This window comes from Boleophthalmus pectinirostris, unplaced genomic scaffold (genome assembly GCF_026225935.1).
Source record: "Boleophthalmus pectinirostris isolate CB_2022bp ecotype Guang Dong unplaced genomic scaffold, ASM2622593v1 HiC_scaffold_5, whole genome shotgun sequence".
Taxonomy (NCBI): Eukaryota; Metazoa; Chordata; class Actinopteri; order Gobiiformes; family Gobiidae; genus Boleophthalmus; species Boleophthalmus pectinirostris.
In genome coordinates, this window is record NW_026571404.1 from 31,277,916 (window position 1) to 31,293,430 (window position 15,515).

At 37.5% G+C, this 15,515-nt stretch overlaps 2 protein-coding genes and 1 long non-coding RNA gene across 9 annotated transcripts in view; 2 read left to right on the plus strand and 1 right to left on the minus strand.

The window, feature by feature from the left end:
- zmiz1a (zinc finger, MIZ-type containing 1a) overlaps nt 1-15,515 on the minus strand; it is a 294,565-nt gene that overhangs the window by 141,104 nt on the left and 137,946 nt on the right. The window lies entirely within an intron of this gene.
- Nucleotides 5,031-5,429, plus strand: LOC129411485 (uncharacterized). The gene is made up of 3 exons (XR_008633311.1): nt 5,031-5,077; nt 5,186-5,282; nt 5,372-5,429. It is a non-coding gene; the product is annotated as an uncharacterized LOC129411485 (long non-coding RNA).
- Nucleotides 5,564-7,802, plus strand: LOC129411508 (uncharacterized). The gene is made up of 4 exons (XM_055162449.1): nt 5,564-5,635; nt 5,881-6,064; nt 6,199-6,326; nt 6,473-7,802. The coding sequence occupies exons 1-4, from the start codon at nt 5,564-5,566 to the stop codon at nt 6,788-6,790; spliced, it is 702 nt and encodes a 233-aa protein (XP_055018424.1). The 3' UTR covers nt 6,791-7,802.

Sequence of the window (15,515 nt, forward strand, 5' to 3'; positions counted from 1 at the left end):
TGACCACACTGTATTTCTTAGTCAGCATTACAACAAAGTAGATTACTGTAATAAAATGTAAAAGAAAAAGATCAAAATAATAACTTCAAGGGCCTATATTATGCTATATTTTGATCCATGTTATATAATATTGTAGCCTCACCAAAAACATACTTGGAGTTGTGTTTTGTTTCATTCACACGTTTAACACTCAAATCCTGCATATTTAGACTGAATTCTTCTCTCAGACTGAAAACACTGTTCCACCTTGTGATGTCATGTGGTAATACAGGAAGTGCTCCACTATGTTTTAAACTCCATTCACATTCACTTAGCCAGGCTGGCGCCACTCAATTTCATTTCTCTCCAGCGACTAAGTCAGGAATCGAAATACACTAGACGGTTTGCAAGAACCCTGGAAGTTGTAGACCACACACCGGCCAATTACCGAAGAGCTGTAAAGCCATGACGTCAAACTCAAGTCCCTTTTGTGGTAGAGCACAACAGTAAACAATGCGGTCAAGACAGATGTAGACGAAGTCATACATTCTGTGTTGGCAACGATTCCCGAGATCGAGGATTTAAAGCCAGAACAAAGAGAATGTTTGATGAATTTTATAAAGGGGAAAGACATTACTGCCCTTCTTCCTACGGGATTTGGGAAAAACCTAATAGCCCAGTTAGTGGCGCATTACATACGTCACGACCAAATAGCAGCGATTGGTTAAATAAAAAAAGTACCCGCCTATCGTCGAGTGAACAAATCCTAATGCTGCGAGATCAGACGGTTTCCACGAAGTGAAACCGGTTAATCAATCAGGCAAAAATTCACTAGAATCATTTGGATAATTTCAGCCCTGGAATTACTAATTTCTGCTGAACAAAAGGTAAAAGGTAACTGTTAACAAATGATTACTAAAATTTGTGTGACTGAAACAAAACACAATTCCAAGTATGTTTTTGATGAGAAAACATTTTGTCATATTTTGTGTAACATAGGACTTTCAAGATGAAGTGAAAATACATTTTGTCCAGACTTGTTTTCGTAGTGATGTGATCCAACAGACTAAGATAATTTTGGTACTTGAAAAGAATAGAGTGAAATTGAGAATTCATATAACAGCCCTGCCATTTTGCTTTTTGAGAGATGACTCATTGTGCGTGAGTGAAAAACACGCCTAAATGACTGAAATATATTACACTATTCGCTAAGGCTGTTAATCAAATTTCAGTTTGTGATTTCAATTATTACTCTATTCAATTACGAAATGTTGTAATCAAAAATACAATAAATTAACTTCTGCTGTGAATGATGTGTGATTATTCTGCCCCACAAAACCCGGGGCAAAAACCATTTTCTAATCCACACATTAAGCAAAAGTGTCACAAAACATTACTTATGAATGATATTAGCCTTCATATATAAGCATTTCAACTAATTGTGATTTCAAGCAGTTAATAATATAAGCTAGTCTCACATGTAAAACCACTTTGAACATATTCAGATTTTGGTGCATTGTTCATTTACTTTTATACGGTTTTCAAAAGTGTCAAAAATTTGATACTAATCCATACTAATATTAAAACTAGATACTCATTTGGCCAAGAACCAGATACTAATTGATACTAAAACTACTATCAATAAATATGTTATTGATCAGAGCAGGTATCGATACTAAAAAAGTCACATTCACAGGACAGAAATGAACCTTTCCTGAATTTTAAAATGATCTTGAACTGTATTAGAACAAGTACAAGAGCACACAGACGAGTATACACCCATGGACCACTATGGAACCTACCTGGATTACACAGATACTGTATAATACTACATGGCAATATAAAATAAAGTACTGTTATTTAATGAAAATCATTCTATTGTCATCGTGGTATTGGAATCTAGCCTGATCCATCGGACGGTTTTTGCTTCGTGGAAACCGTCTGACCTGGCAGCATTAGAAAGTAGGTGGGTACTTTTTTATTTAACCAATCGCTGCTGTTTGGTTGTGACATCTGTAATGCGCTTAATCCCATAGGAAGAAGGGAAATAATGTCTTACCCCTTGATACAATTCACCAAACATTCTCTTTGTTCCCGCTTTAAATCCTCAATCTCGGGAATTGTTGCCAACACAGAATGTATGGCTTCGTCTACATCCATCTCGACCGCTTTGTTTACTGTTGTGCTGTACCACAAAAGGGACCCAGTCATGGCTTCACAACTCTTTGCTGATTGGCCGGTGCACGGTCTACAACTTCCGGGGTTCTTGCAAACCATCTAGTGTATTCCGATTCTTGATTTCGAGTTTGAAATATTCATTTGAAATATTTATACTCATACATCATACTCCCATTGCAATACATAGACAAGGTTCAGTCAAGTGCCTTGCCTTAAGACACAACAACATACCTTTACAAATACTAGAATCAAACCAACAACTAGGTTTATGAGCACCACCACTACACGTAAATTTCCAGTGTAAAAAATCCATAGTAAAAGTTTTTTTACTCTTTAAGAGTATATATTACAAAAAAATTGAGTGATACTCCCTCTAGCGTCCTTGTAAAAACACAGTGTAAGTCCTTCAGTGTCATAATTGCACTGAGAAGCTCCGCCCCCTCAAACTCCTCTCAAACTTTTTCGAGTCCGCCATTTTTCCCTCCTCGCTTCACTTCGACCAGTGGCCGCTACAAGTCTCAAGTAAGTAGTAGTTTGGCAATTTCAGCAGCTACATTTCAAGTATAAATGTGCTAGAATGGCTGGGTATAGCATATTTATTTGTCTACCTTGTGATGTTTTATGACATACTAAGCGGTTATATATCGAGCCCGCGCGAGGTGCGAACGGGCGGGCTGGCTAGCTAGTTTCGGGGGAGAAAAAACGGACACTCAATTTGAAACGAATTGCCAGATATGCAGTTTGAAAATGGTTCTAAATGGATAATTATATTCTAAGAATCTACATCGAAGGGGTAACTTTCAAGTATTGCTACCAAACGTAAGATTTTATTCTCCGTTCAATTCATTTCAATACGGACAGTGACCAGGAACGCCCCGTCTCCGTCTATATCATGGTCACAGTCTGCAAATGTCTTTGCTACACTTAGCAAGTAATGTGCGCGACTAAGAACTATAATCTGAAGGGTTTTTTGCGTTGTTTTAGCATTAAGTAGTTCATGTGTACTATTTGATTGAATCTGGACTATGATAGGGAGCGTAGCTGAGGCGGACCATGAAATAGTCGGTGACAAAGGACTATGTAAACCGGAGTTTTCTTAAGGATGTGCTCATAATAAACCCAGTCGAATTGTGCCTGAGCACGGAAAGCCAAGCACCATAAATGTGTCTAATGTGAATGCAAACGATCCATATCCAGGCGCGGAACATTTCCATTTTGGCTCTGTTTGGGGAAGTGAACTAAAGTACGGCACGTTACCTTGTTTCCGTGCACACGCACGACTTTAGTGTACGAGCCCGGTCAGGGCTATGCGTGGAGGTGAACCCGACTGGAGAAAGTGTTTTAACTCCTTTCCAAAACGACCGACGGATCCGCGCACACCATAAATAGGACTGAGGATGTGAAGCCCTGTTGCGAGCGCGCGGCTCCGTGTTGCCATTGAGTCACGGAGGAGCGTATCACAACAGGACTCGTATCGGCGCCACTATTTGTGTCCTCTTGTACGTATTTTCGCCGCTGGAGCGTTAAGACATCAGCTCGTCATGTAAACAGCTCTGTGTGGTGACGTCACTGTACCGGTGCCGTGTTTTTATTTGTGCAGGTGAACGTGCAGGCAACAAAATCTCCCACATTCGTGCCCGAGCACGGCAGCATTGGTGTAAGTGTGCACAAAATAACGGTTGAACTGTATGGATTTCATAATACAGTGAAGAGTGTCTTGGCATTATAAACATGTTCTGTCTTTTTTCAGGAAAAATGCTGCTGAAAGTTAAAATAGCCAACGTCCAAAAATTTGTTCGAGTTCCTGAGCCGAATCTGACAGCATTTCTGGATGCAGGTAAGTAATATAGTATAATGACCACATTTTCAACTTGTAACTGGTAACTAATATAAACTGTTTAAATATCAGAACAGTACTAATCTTAACTGTCAGATGTGGTGCTGGTATTACAGCAACAAATTACACTGAAAAGAACAGCATTATTTAGTTTTAATTCAATGTTTGATAGCAGTAAATATAATGAACTCTGAGAATAATTTTGCAAATGAAACATGGCTTGTAAGTGATTGAAATGTCCTTTGTGTATGGCGGAGTCACATTTTATTTACAAATTGTTCATACTGTTTATTTCTTATTAGCATTTACCAAGTTTGGTGTTCCAGCTGTGACAGAAGGTGTACGTGTCCTTGACAGTTCTGGAACTGAGCTTGATGAGGATGTTTTTGAGGATGTGGTAAAGGATCCTCAAACTGGTGTTTCTGACCATCACATATGATACTGGTTTGTATTGTTTGTTAAACATGACTTGGCCACTCTTTACTTTAATTGTTTTTCTTAACTCACTGATGGTCTCAGAACACAGTATGTTTTTAATGTTTGTTTTACTTTTCTTTTTACAAAGGGAATGTTGAGAGTTTCTCTTCTCCTGGGCCTTGTGCTTCTTCACCCAGCAGTGGTGACTCCCAGGACACAATCATACTTCCTGTTAGTCCTGCTTCGAAGCGTCAGCGGCTGGATGACGAGGCTAAGCATGTATGACTTAAGTGAAGGTGTACAGCTTGAATACTGTATATTTTGAATTGCTTGGTTTTAATACCTATTTCATTTTTCTTTTTATATAGTTGGTGAAAGACATTCTTTCCAAAAAGCCTGGGGGAGAAAGGGTAATAATGGAGTACAATCGAACTAAGTCTTTGGCAGATGACACCCGAAAAAAAATGGTGAACATTCTTGCTGCTGATATGACAGAGAAAAATGGGTATGTTTTTATTTATCTGCAGCTTTTAATGTACAGAAATGGTAATTTATCGTTCTAATTTTGCAGTACATCTCCACCCAGACGAGTGAAAGAAAAAATATGCCAGAGGAATTGTGAGCTTGTTCCCCCATCTCTGGGACCCCTTCTCAGAAAATGGACACGTGAGTAGTATATTTCAGTGAATTAGTAATTTCTAATCTATCTTGTATTCACTAAAAATCTTTTTTTTTAATTATTATTATTATTATTATTATTAATGTTACATCCAGGAGCATTATTATGATGGTAAAAGTGACAGTGGCTACTTGGCTTGGAGGCTTAAATACATTCAAAGATGCAATGCCCAAGAAAGAAAATCAATTGAAGGTAAGTTTTTAAAATACATCAAGACAAAATATTGTACATTTTGAGGGCTGTTTTGTCCTGCAGTTATTTTGATTATTTGTGCATTCTAGCCTCCTCCACTGAAGGAATGAGCGGTGACGAACTGTTGGGAGGACCAACAGCCAGGCGGGAGTCCCAGTATCTTCCAGAGCCACCAATGAGTGAAGAAGAATGTCGAGAAGCCATGTCCCTGATGAAACACTCCTCTGATGAAAACACAGTGAAGAAGAAAAATGAAGCAAACGTTTGCTCATCGTCGAAGCATGGTCCTGGACCCCCAGTTGTCAAGCAACATACTGTCACACTTCCCTCGATTCAAAGACGTCAAAGGATTGGTAATTATCAATTATGAGTATTGGAATTGAGGCTATGTCTAGACATCAGATATTACGTGCATATTTGATTAGTTAATAATTTTGTAGAATAGGTCTACTCATATTGCAATGATTTAAAACCTAAATACATATATTTATCCCTTTTTTACTGATAAAATAAATCTGATCTGATGAATTTAAGGTTCATAGTAAATCAAAAGGCACAATCAGCTGCAAATTCATCAATCCATTCTCTCTTAATACAGATTGAACAAGATTTTGTTCTGATGTTTGGTGAGGATGTATCTGGCAAGTTTCTGGAGAAATGGCCAACAATGTTCAAGGAGAAGATAATCAAGCAGTGCAGAAAGCTTCCCTCCACCACAGAGCTAAATGACCTCCTATTGGCTGCAGATCCTCAGGAGGATGATGCTGATGGTGCTGACTTTGGTAAGTTATTAACTAACCTTTCAAATTCTTTAACATGCAAATGACCTCTAAGAATTAAAATTCAGTTCAAAACATAACATCAGTTTTTTAAGTAAAACAATGTGTGTTGTGTTTTTCTTTTTTTCTTTTCAAAGGCTGGGATAGTGACTTTGCTTCTATTTTGTTGCTTCTGCATCTTGTTCCACCCACTGCTCAAGGCCGTAAGAAACCGGGGAAGATGTCAGCATCTCAAGCAGAAAAACATCTTGTGGTCTTCAAGAAGGTGTGCATAGTTTCTTGCTCATCACTGGAAAAAAAAAGTTTCTGACCATGTTAACCAGTGCAAAGTTGCCTAAATTTTTTTGTCTGTCATAAGAACAAGTTTATGCTGTTATTTTTAAAACTAAACATCTTTTACATGTTTTTCAGAGTGGCACAAGTATCGAAGAACATCTCGACACCATCACTTCTAGCACTCAGCCTTATCTCCTTGCTGTTGGCACCCAAAGGAACAGGATCAGCCAGTACTTCATTATCCTGGACAAGACTGCCATCCCCTGTATGTCTAACTCCTCTTTAAGTTCTTTTGATGAGTTGTTTAAGGCACATTTTGTGTTTGGCACATCATACCACACCATGTTGTACAACATGTACACATTCATTCAGACCACAATTTACAATATTGATGTTGGCAAGGTGAGGGAGAGACCCCGTATTGCAGAAATAAGAGCAAGGTTACTTCATTAGTGTTTCTATGAAGTGCAGTGTTTGCCGAGCTGAGTTCCAGAGTTCAAATTTGCTTGTTAGGCATATCAAACTGTTCCATGGGTTTCTTCCAGGAAAAACCCTCCGTCTTAGATGTGTTGAGACTGGATGTGGTCGTGTGTTTGGTTCCTTCTCTGGGTTTAGAAAGCACTTAAATGCCAAGCACAGTGACCATAGTGCAACAGCTACTGAATTGGCTGATGTTGTCCCAGATGTTGGTGGCAGTTGTCAAAGTGAGACACACATGGGTTACATGGAAGAGAGAACTTCAGATGAGCTTCAACCTTCTAACAAGAGCACTCTAGATATATGCGCCTCTGCAGTTGCACAGCTTAAGGCAGCTGGTTTAAGTCAGTCAACCCTGAATGGTTTTGTTTCTTGCATGGAGGAAGCTTTTACTGAGATCCACATTCAGGCTAAAAATGCAGCTTTACAGTGTTTGTCTTCACAGGATACAGAAATTATGAACAAAATTGAGCAGTCCTTTCATATGCTTGAGAATCCATTTACACCCATAAATTCAGAAAGTAAACGAGTAAAACATTTTGCTGAGAAATGGAAAATTGTTGACCCAGTTGAAAAGGTTCTTGGCACACGATTTGATAGTAGAAGAAACAAATCTACTGGTACCTATGAGCAAGTTGTTGTTACTGATAAATTTGCATACATCCCAATTTTGGAAACCCTAAAAACTGTTTATCTAAACCCTAATCTGGCCGTAATTTTAAACAGTCCACATAATGAAAATGAAGGCACATATTCGGACATAATGGATGCCACCTATCTGAAAGAAAATCTTCTCTTCTCTCAGAAGATAGATGCTTTGCAGATTCAGTTGTTTTATGATGATTTTGAAACTGCAAATCCTCTAGGCTCCAAAAAGGGGATTCACAAATTGGGTGCCATTTATTTTACATTGAGGAATTTCCCACCGGTTTATAATTCTTCACTATCAAATATTTACTTGTGTGCTCTTTTTCATGCCCAAGATGTCAAGCGGTATGGTTTTAACGCTATACTTGAGCCTCTTGTCGGTGATCTTAAAATTCTTGAGAATGAGGGTCTTAAAGTTCCCAGGTCTGATCATGTTGTTTATGGAACAATAGTTCAAGTAACAGGAGACAATCTTGGCTTGCATAGTATTTTTGGCTTTGTGGAGTCATTTGGGGCTCGCTATTGCTGTCGCTTCTGTCTTCTTGAAAAAGAAAAATTCCAAACTGTATTCTGTGAAGACAATCCTGAAGTAATATTAAGAACTGTTGAGTTACATGCACAGCATTGTCAAACTGCTGACTCAGACTCTACACTGTCTCATGTATTTGGTGTGAAACGCAGTTGTTTGTTGAATTCACTGCAGTATTTTAACACAGCCAACAATTTTGCTGTTGATATCATGCATGACATTCTAGAGGGTGTTGGGCAGTTTGAAATGAAGCTTATTCTCCAGTACATTCAAGAAAACTATATTAGTGCAGAGCAGCTTTCAGGTAGAATACATGCTTTTGATTATGGCTACATTCAACGGCGAAATCGACCACCAGGAATCAAATTGTGTGATGGAAGCAATGATTTGGGACTTAACGCTATACAATCTTGGTGCTTACTGCGCAACTTGCCTTTGTTGTTCGGGGATTTAATAGAGACAGGAGATGAGCATTGGGAACTTCTGCTTTTGCTTCTCCAAATTGTCAACATTATATTTTCTCCTGTTCTTTCTAAAGGTATGACGGTATACCTAAAACATTTAATCGCTGATCATCATAGACTTTTTAAGCGCTTATTTCCAACAATGAATCTCCTTCCGAAGCATCATTTTATGCTCCACTATCCCCGTAGCATAAGAAAAGTTGGCCCAGTCCTCTACTTTTGGTGCATGCGCTATGAAGCCAAACATAACTTCTTTAAAAAACAGTTGAAAAGCTTCAAAAACATCACACTGACTTTAGCCAAGAAGCACCAGAATTGTATGGCGTTGGGCCAGGAGTCATTTACCAAGGAACAGCTAACTTTAGGTCCAGGAAAGATCATCCCACTTTGTCAGATCAGAGAAGGTCCAGATATTGCTTCCAAGTTGAAATGTGACTTATCAACAAATGTATTTTCCGTTAAGTGGGTTAAATGTCATGGGACAGAATATCGTCCAAACTGCATTGTCTGTACAAAGGTACTTTCTGGAATACCTGTGTTTTATATGATCAAAGCCATTTCTGTGATCAATGAGACTGTTGTCTTCTGTGGTGATCTTATGGACACTGTCTGTTTTGACCAACATTTCTATGCTTTTAAGATCCAACGGCATCCAGACAAAGTTTCAAAAGTGTTTACAGTGAGCGAACTGTGTTACTACAAGCCATTTGATGTTCAAATGAAGTATGGAACTTTGGATTCATCCAAGTATGTTGTACCTTACTGTCATTTTGTATCTTAAGTCAATGTTTTATTGAAATGATGTTTTAACATAAATAAATTGGCATTTATATTTGCAATTTGTGGTTTTATTTCTTTAGTAGCAGAGTGTAATTTGCACTATAAAATTGTGAAATTAACTCTTGCAAGAGTAAATATGATGATTAAATATGACCCTTACAAAGAGTAATTTTTACTCTATGGAGTGTTATAGCTGTTATTAAAATCACTCTAATAAGTGTCATTATTAGCACTGCAACAGAGTAAACAATGAACACTACTTTTAGTACTATTCACTCTGTGTAGAGTAAATAATCGACTAGAGTAAAATTCTGAAAACACTACAGAGTGTCATCAGCTTACTCTTTAAGTGTAAATTTGACACTGAAAATTTTTACTCTGAAGCTAGAGTAAATTTTACTCTGTACAGATAAGGACCATATACACTCGGAAATAGAGTAAAATTTTACTCTTTAAGTGTTAATTTGACACTTGGAAATTTACTGTGTANGAGAATGAGGGTCTTAAAGTTCCCAGGTCTGATCATGTTGTTTATGGAACAATAGTTCAAGTAACAGGAGACAATCTTGGCTTGCATAGTATTTTTGGCTTTGTGGAGTCATTTGGGGCTCGCTATTGCTGTCGCTTCTGTCTTCTTGAAAAAGAAAAATTCCAAACTGTATTCTGTGAAGACAATCCTGAAGTAATATTAAGAACTGTTGAGTTACATGCACAGCATTGTCAAACTGCTGACTCAGACTCTACACTGTCTCATGTATTTGGTGTGAAACGCAGTTGTTTGTTGAATTCACTGCAGTATTTTAACACAGCCAACAATTTTGCTGTTGATATCATGCATGACATTCTAGAGGGTGTTGGGCAGTTTGAAATGAAGCTTATTCTCCAGTACATTCAAGAAAACTATATTAGTGCAGAGCAGCTTTCAGGTAGAATACATGCTTTTGATTATGGCTACATTCAACGGCGAAATCGACCACCAGGAATCAAATTGTGTGATGGAAGCAATGATTTGGGACTTAACGCTATACAATCTTGGTGCTTACTGCGCAACTTGCCTTTGTTGTTCGGGGATTTAATAGAGACAGGAGATGAGCATTGGGAACTTCTGCTTTTGCTTCTCCAAATTGTCAACATTATATTTTCTCCTGTTCTTTCTAAAGGTATGACGGTATACCTAAAACATTTAATCGCTGATCATCATAGACTTTTTAAGCGCTTATTTCCAACAATGAATCTCCTTCCGAAGCATCATTTTATGCTCCACTATCCCCGTAGCATAAGAAAAGTTGGCCCAGTCCTCTACTTTTGGTGCATGCGCTATGAAGCCAAACATAACTTCTTTAAAAAACAGTTGAAAAGCTTCAAAAACATCACACTGACTTTAGCCAAGAAGCACCAGAATTGTATGGCGTTGGGCCAGGAGTCATTTACCAAGGAACAGCTAACTTTAGGTCCAGGAAAGATCATCCCACTTTGTCAGATCAGAGAAGGTCCAGATATTGCTTCCAAGTTGAAATGTGACTTATCAACAAATGTATTTTCCGTTAAGTGGGTTAAATGTCATGGGACAGAATATCGTCCAAACTGCATTGTCTGTACAAAGGTACTTTCTGGAATACCTGTGTTTTATATGATCAAAGCCATTTCTGTGATCAATGAGACTGTTGTCTTCTGTGGTGATCTTATGGACACTGTCTGTTTTTGACCAACATTTCTATGCTTTTAAGATCCAACGGCATCCAGACAAAGTTTCAAAAGTGTTTACAGTGAGCGAACTGTGTTACTACAAGCCATTTGATGTTCAAATGAAGTATGGAACTTTGGATTCATCCAAGTATGTTGTACCTTACTGTCATTTTGTATCTTAAGTCAATGTTTTATTGAAATGATGTTTTAACATAAATAAATTGGCATTTATATTTGCAATTTGTGGTTTTATTTCTTTAGTAGCAGAGTGTAATTTGCACTATAAAATTGTGAAATTAACTCTTGCAAGAGTAAATATGATGATTAAATATGACCCTTACAAAGAGTAATTTTTACTCTATGGAGTGTTATAGCTGTTATTAAAATCACTCTAATAAGTGTCATTATTAGCACTGCAACAGAGTAAACAATGAACACTACTTTTAGTACTATTCACTCTGTGTAGAGTAAATAATCGACTAGAGTAAAAATTCTGAAAACACTACAGAGTGTCATCAGCTTACTCTTTAAGTGTAAATTTGACACTGAAAATTTTTACTCTGAAGCTAGAGTAAATTTTACTCTGTACAGATAAGGACCATATACACTCGGAAATAGAGTAAAATTTTACTCTTTAAGTGTTAATTTGACACTTGAAATTTACTGTACTAAACTAGAAAATAGCAATTTCATGTATTAGAGAAATTACTAATTTACAAGTAGAAGGCAAAGTCAACACACAGAGGAGCCCAAAAGAAAAGCATGTTTTATTAAAAACTAATACGATTTTTCCGAATGTGCCAACAATGTCAAGTGTTTGGAAATTGGGTTCAAAAATATAATAGAAACAATACACTAGACAGCAGTGTTCTAATTTTTGGCTTAACTAATAAAGATGCAACAAGAAATCAGGCTGCTTGCCAAATAATTACTGCTGCTATCCACCCCATTCACTGAGAAATGGGACAATGACAGCCCCAGGTAGTTTATTAATATGGCAGCCCTCCTCATGCCTTATTTATAGTGACAGCAGTTAGATCTCTTACACATTGGAGAGGTACTTATGCGCAGTTGGTGTACAAAGTGAAGTAGCAGACAGGAGTACAAGCACGAGTACTTACAGGCCGTGTACTGTGCCGAGCTGGAGAACAAAATACAAATGTCATTCAGAAGGCATGTGACTGGCTGTATCGGAATACTCCAGTAAAGTAAAGTATAACAGAATGAAAGGGCTCATACTACGCTATTTTCTGATCTGTTATAATTTTTCCTCGTCACAAACAGACCTGGAGTTGTGTTTTGTTTCATTCACGCTTGTTTAACACACAAATCCTGCATATTTAAGCTGAATTCTTTTCTGAAACGGAAAACTCTCTGTTACAACTTGTGATGTCATGTGGTAATACACGAAGTGCTCCACAAAACACTACTCCAGGTATGTTTTTGAGGAGGTAGCAACATTCTAACATGGCTAAAAGCTCACAAGAGTATATTTTGCTTAACATAGGACTTTTAAAGATGCTATATCATGTAAAATTGACACTGTTGTGCTTTTTTTTGTTCGCATATGTTCGAGTAAGTCTTGGCTAGATCCCCAAAGCTTAAAATGTTCCACCTTGTGATGTCATGAAGCCGTAGTTCACCAGAGTTTGGGAATTTAAGGGTTGAAATGATCCAAATGATTCTAGAGAAGATGTGTAGAGTTTAGAAACATAGTGGAGCACTTCCTGTATTACCACATGAGATCACAAAATGGAACAGAGTGTTTTTTTATTTAAGAGAAGACCCCTAAATATGCAGGGTTGTGTGTTGAATGTGTGAATGAAACAAAACACAACTCCAGGTCTGTTTTTGATGAAGAAACAACATGATAACATAGATCAGAAAATAGTGTGAAGTATTTCCTTCATCTTTCATACAATTACAAAGCAAAGACACGCATTGAAACTCACTGGTCCTGTGTATATTGGTAAGGCACGGCCTTGCAAAGTGATTGTACATGTATATTGTCTTTAACATTGTAAAAAGAACATGGAGAACTGCTAGAACATAAGTGTTAGCTTTTCAACGCGTCAAGTGTCTGTCCCTGATACTGCCATTGTGTACATGCTGCTCAAGTACGTTGTTTTTCTTCACACTCAACACCATTTGTGGCCTTGTAGACTTTATTCTTTATGTCAAAATTCTAATAAAATACCTTTTCAAGTATAGTCCAGTTACTTACAATGTTAGAATGCTCCCGTAGTGTTTCTCTATTTAGATGCTTGTCTGGAATGTTTCACAGTATGGGATTAAACCTTTCTATCTTCATGGAGACCAAACCAAGTCAAGTTGCAGGTCAGATCTGTGGAGAGGCGACCCCACTCACCATCAGAATGCCTGTTTTTCTAGGTATTTTTCAGCTATAAATCCATCTGTAATTGAATAAATGTAAGGTAAAGCTGTTTAATGTTACACTATGGAACATTCCAGACCCTCCACCAGAAAAATTGTGCAATGCACCTTTAAACAATGTTTCTTTTCAGTAGTTTTTGTAATTAAAGTGGATCTAACTGTTGCTAGTTGTGTTCACTAGTCAACACAGCTAAATGCAAACTTTAGTTCAATTTCTCGCCCTCCGCAGACTGAATGTTTATGAATGTTTAAACTCAAATGTTTAGACTCAACTTTGACCTTTGGGGTGACTTTCTTACTGAAACTGGATCCTATGGGCCTTTCAGAAAAAAAAGAAAGAAACAGACCAACACCTGATACTTGGAAGTCTTCCTTAGAAAGGCTTGGCTGCACATACACAAATCATCAGGCATACACTGCAAAAACTAAAATCCAGCCAAGTTAAGATTACTGGAGTTAAGAATGTTTTATCCTGATTTCACTACATTTCACTTGAGTATTATTTACCAATGGAACAAATAGGGTCTGTCACCAACTCATTTCTATGGAGATGTCATTGCTCTGCCTGGAATGTTCCACAGTATGACATTAAATGGCTCTACCTTATATTTATTTAGTTACAGGTGGATTTATAGCTGAAAAATACCTAGAAAAACAAGCATTCTGACTGTGAGCGGGGTTGCATCTGGTTAGGTCTCCATGAAGATAGAAAGGTTTAATCCCATACTGCGAAACATTCCAGACAAAGCAATAACATCTCCATGGACAAAAGTATTTAACGGACGTTCCACCAGAAAAGTTAAACATTTCACCCTCCACAGACTCAACTTTGACATTTGGGGTGACCTCTTGATGAAACTGGATGCAAAGGGCCTTTCAGGAAAAAAACAAAGAAGACACCTGACACTCAGAGGTTTTCCCTAGAAAGACTTGGCTGCACATACACAAATCACTAGCCAAATTAAGATTACTTGAGTCCGGATTTCAGTACATATCACTTGAGATGTAAAATGATCTACCAATGGAAGAAGACTTTTTGTACAGCTTGCTATAATTACAATAAAACAAACAACAATTCTTTGCACTTAAATTTGGCTTTTTAGCTTTTTGCAGTGTACAAGCAGGGGCGTCGAACTGGGGGGTAAAGGGAACCATTTACACAGGGCCCAGAGTGAGAGGGGGGCCTTCACGAAATCTGTAATATAAAATTTTCATGAAGGAACCCACCAAGATTTGTACTCAGGGCGCAGTATTTTAAAAAAAAAAAAAAAGAAAAAAAAGAAATCAATTTAATCACTTAAAATCAGCTAAATTCTTTATCAAAATCACTACATTTCATCCTTTAATTGTTCTAAAAAATCTCTGCAAGTATATTTTCAAACAGGTACTTTAATTTACTTTCATTTTTCATGTGATATTTTTGTTTACATTTTTTGTCCCTGTATTTGTACTTCTACTTAAAGGTCCCATATAAAGCAAAAAAAAAAGTTACAAATGATATTTTTTGACACATTTCAGCACATACAGAACTTACAGAACCCAGGTTAAATCACGGCTAATGTAGAACTTAGTATTTGAATTCCTTTTTCATTCAAAAATACACATTTGGCCAATCAGGGACACGCATGGCTCGTCCATATCAAAACAAATCTGGCTCATGAGGAAAAAAGAAAGGGAAAAATATCACAGAAGATTGGAAAACATGGAGGATTTCTGCAGAATCAATAAGCGAAGGACTAAAGCCTGATTTTGTTTGTAAATGATGTGTGACCGATGAGCTCCTTCGTCTCATGTGTCACTGAAATAAACAAATCTGATTGGACGAAGATGTGAAGTTCTGGCTCCAGACTCTGTGAAGGAGGAATGACCACGCTGCTACCCAATGGTGGGAGGAAATGAAGTAGAAAAGTAAAAGTACAATAGTTAAAGGTGCATTGTGTAACTTTTGAGACAGAGTTACAGGTCTGATCTGTGGAGAGGCAACCCCGCTCACAGAATACCTTTTTTTCTAGGTATTTTTGAGATATACAACCACCTGTAATTGAATAAATATAAGGTAGAACTGTTTAATGTCATACTGTGGAACATTCCTCCATAGAAACAAGCAGGCGATGGACCCCCAGCAAAAAAGTTACATAGTACACCTTTAAGTAGAAAATTGTAGGTATCTTTGCTTAAGTCAATTTTACAGTGGATACTT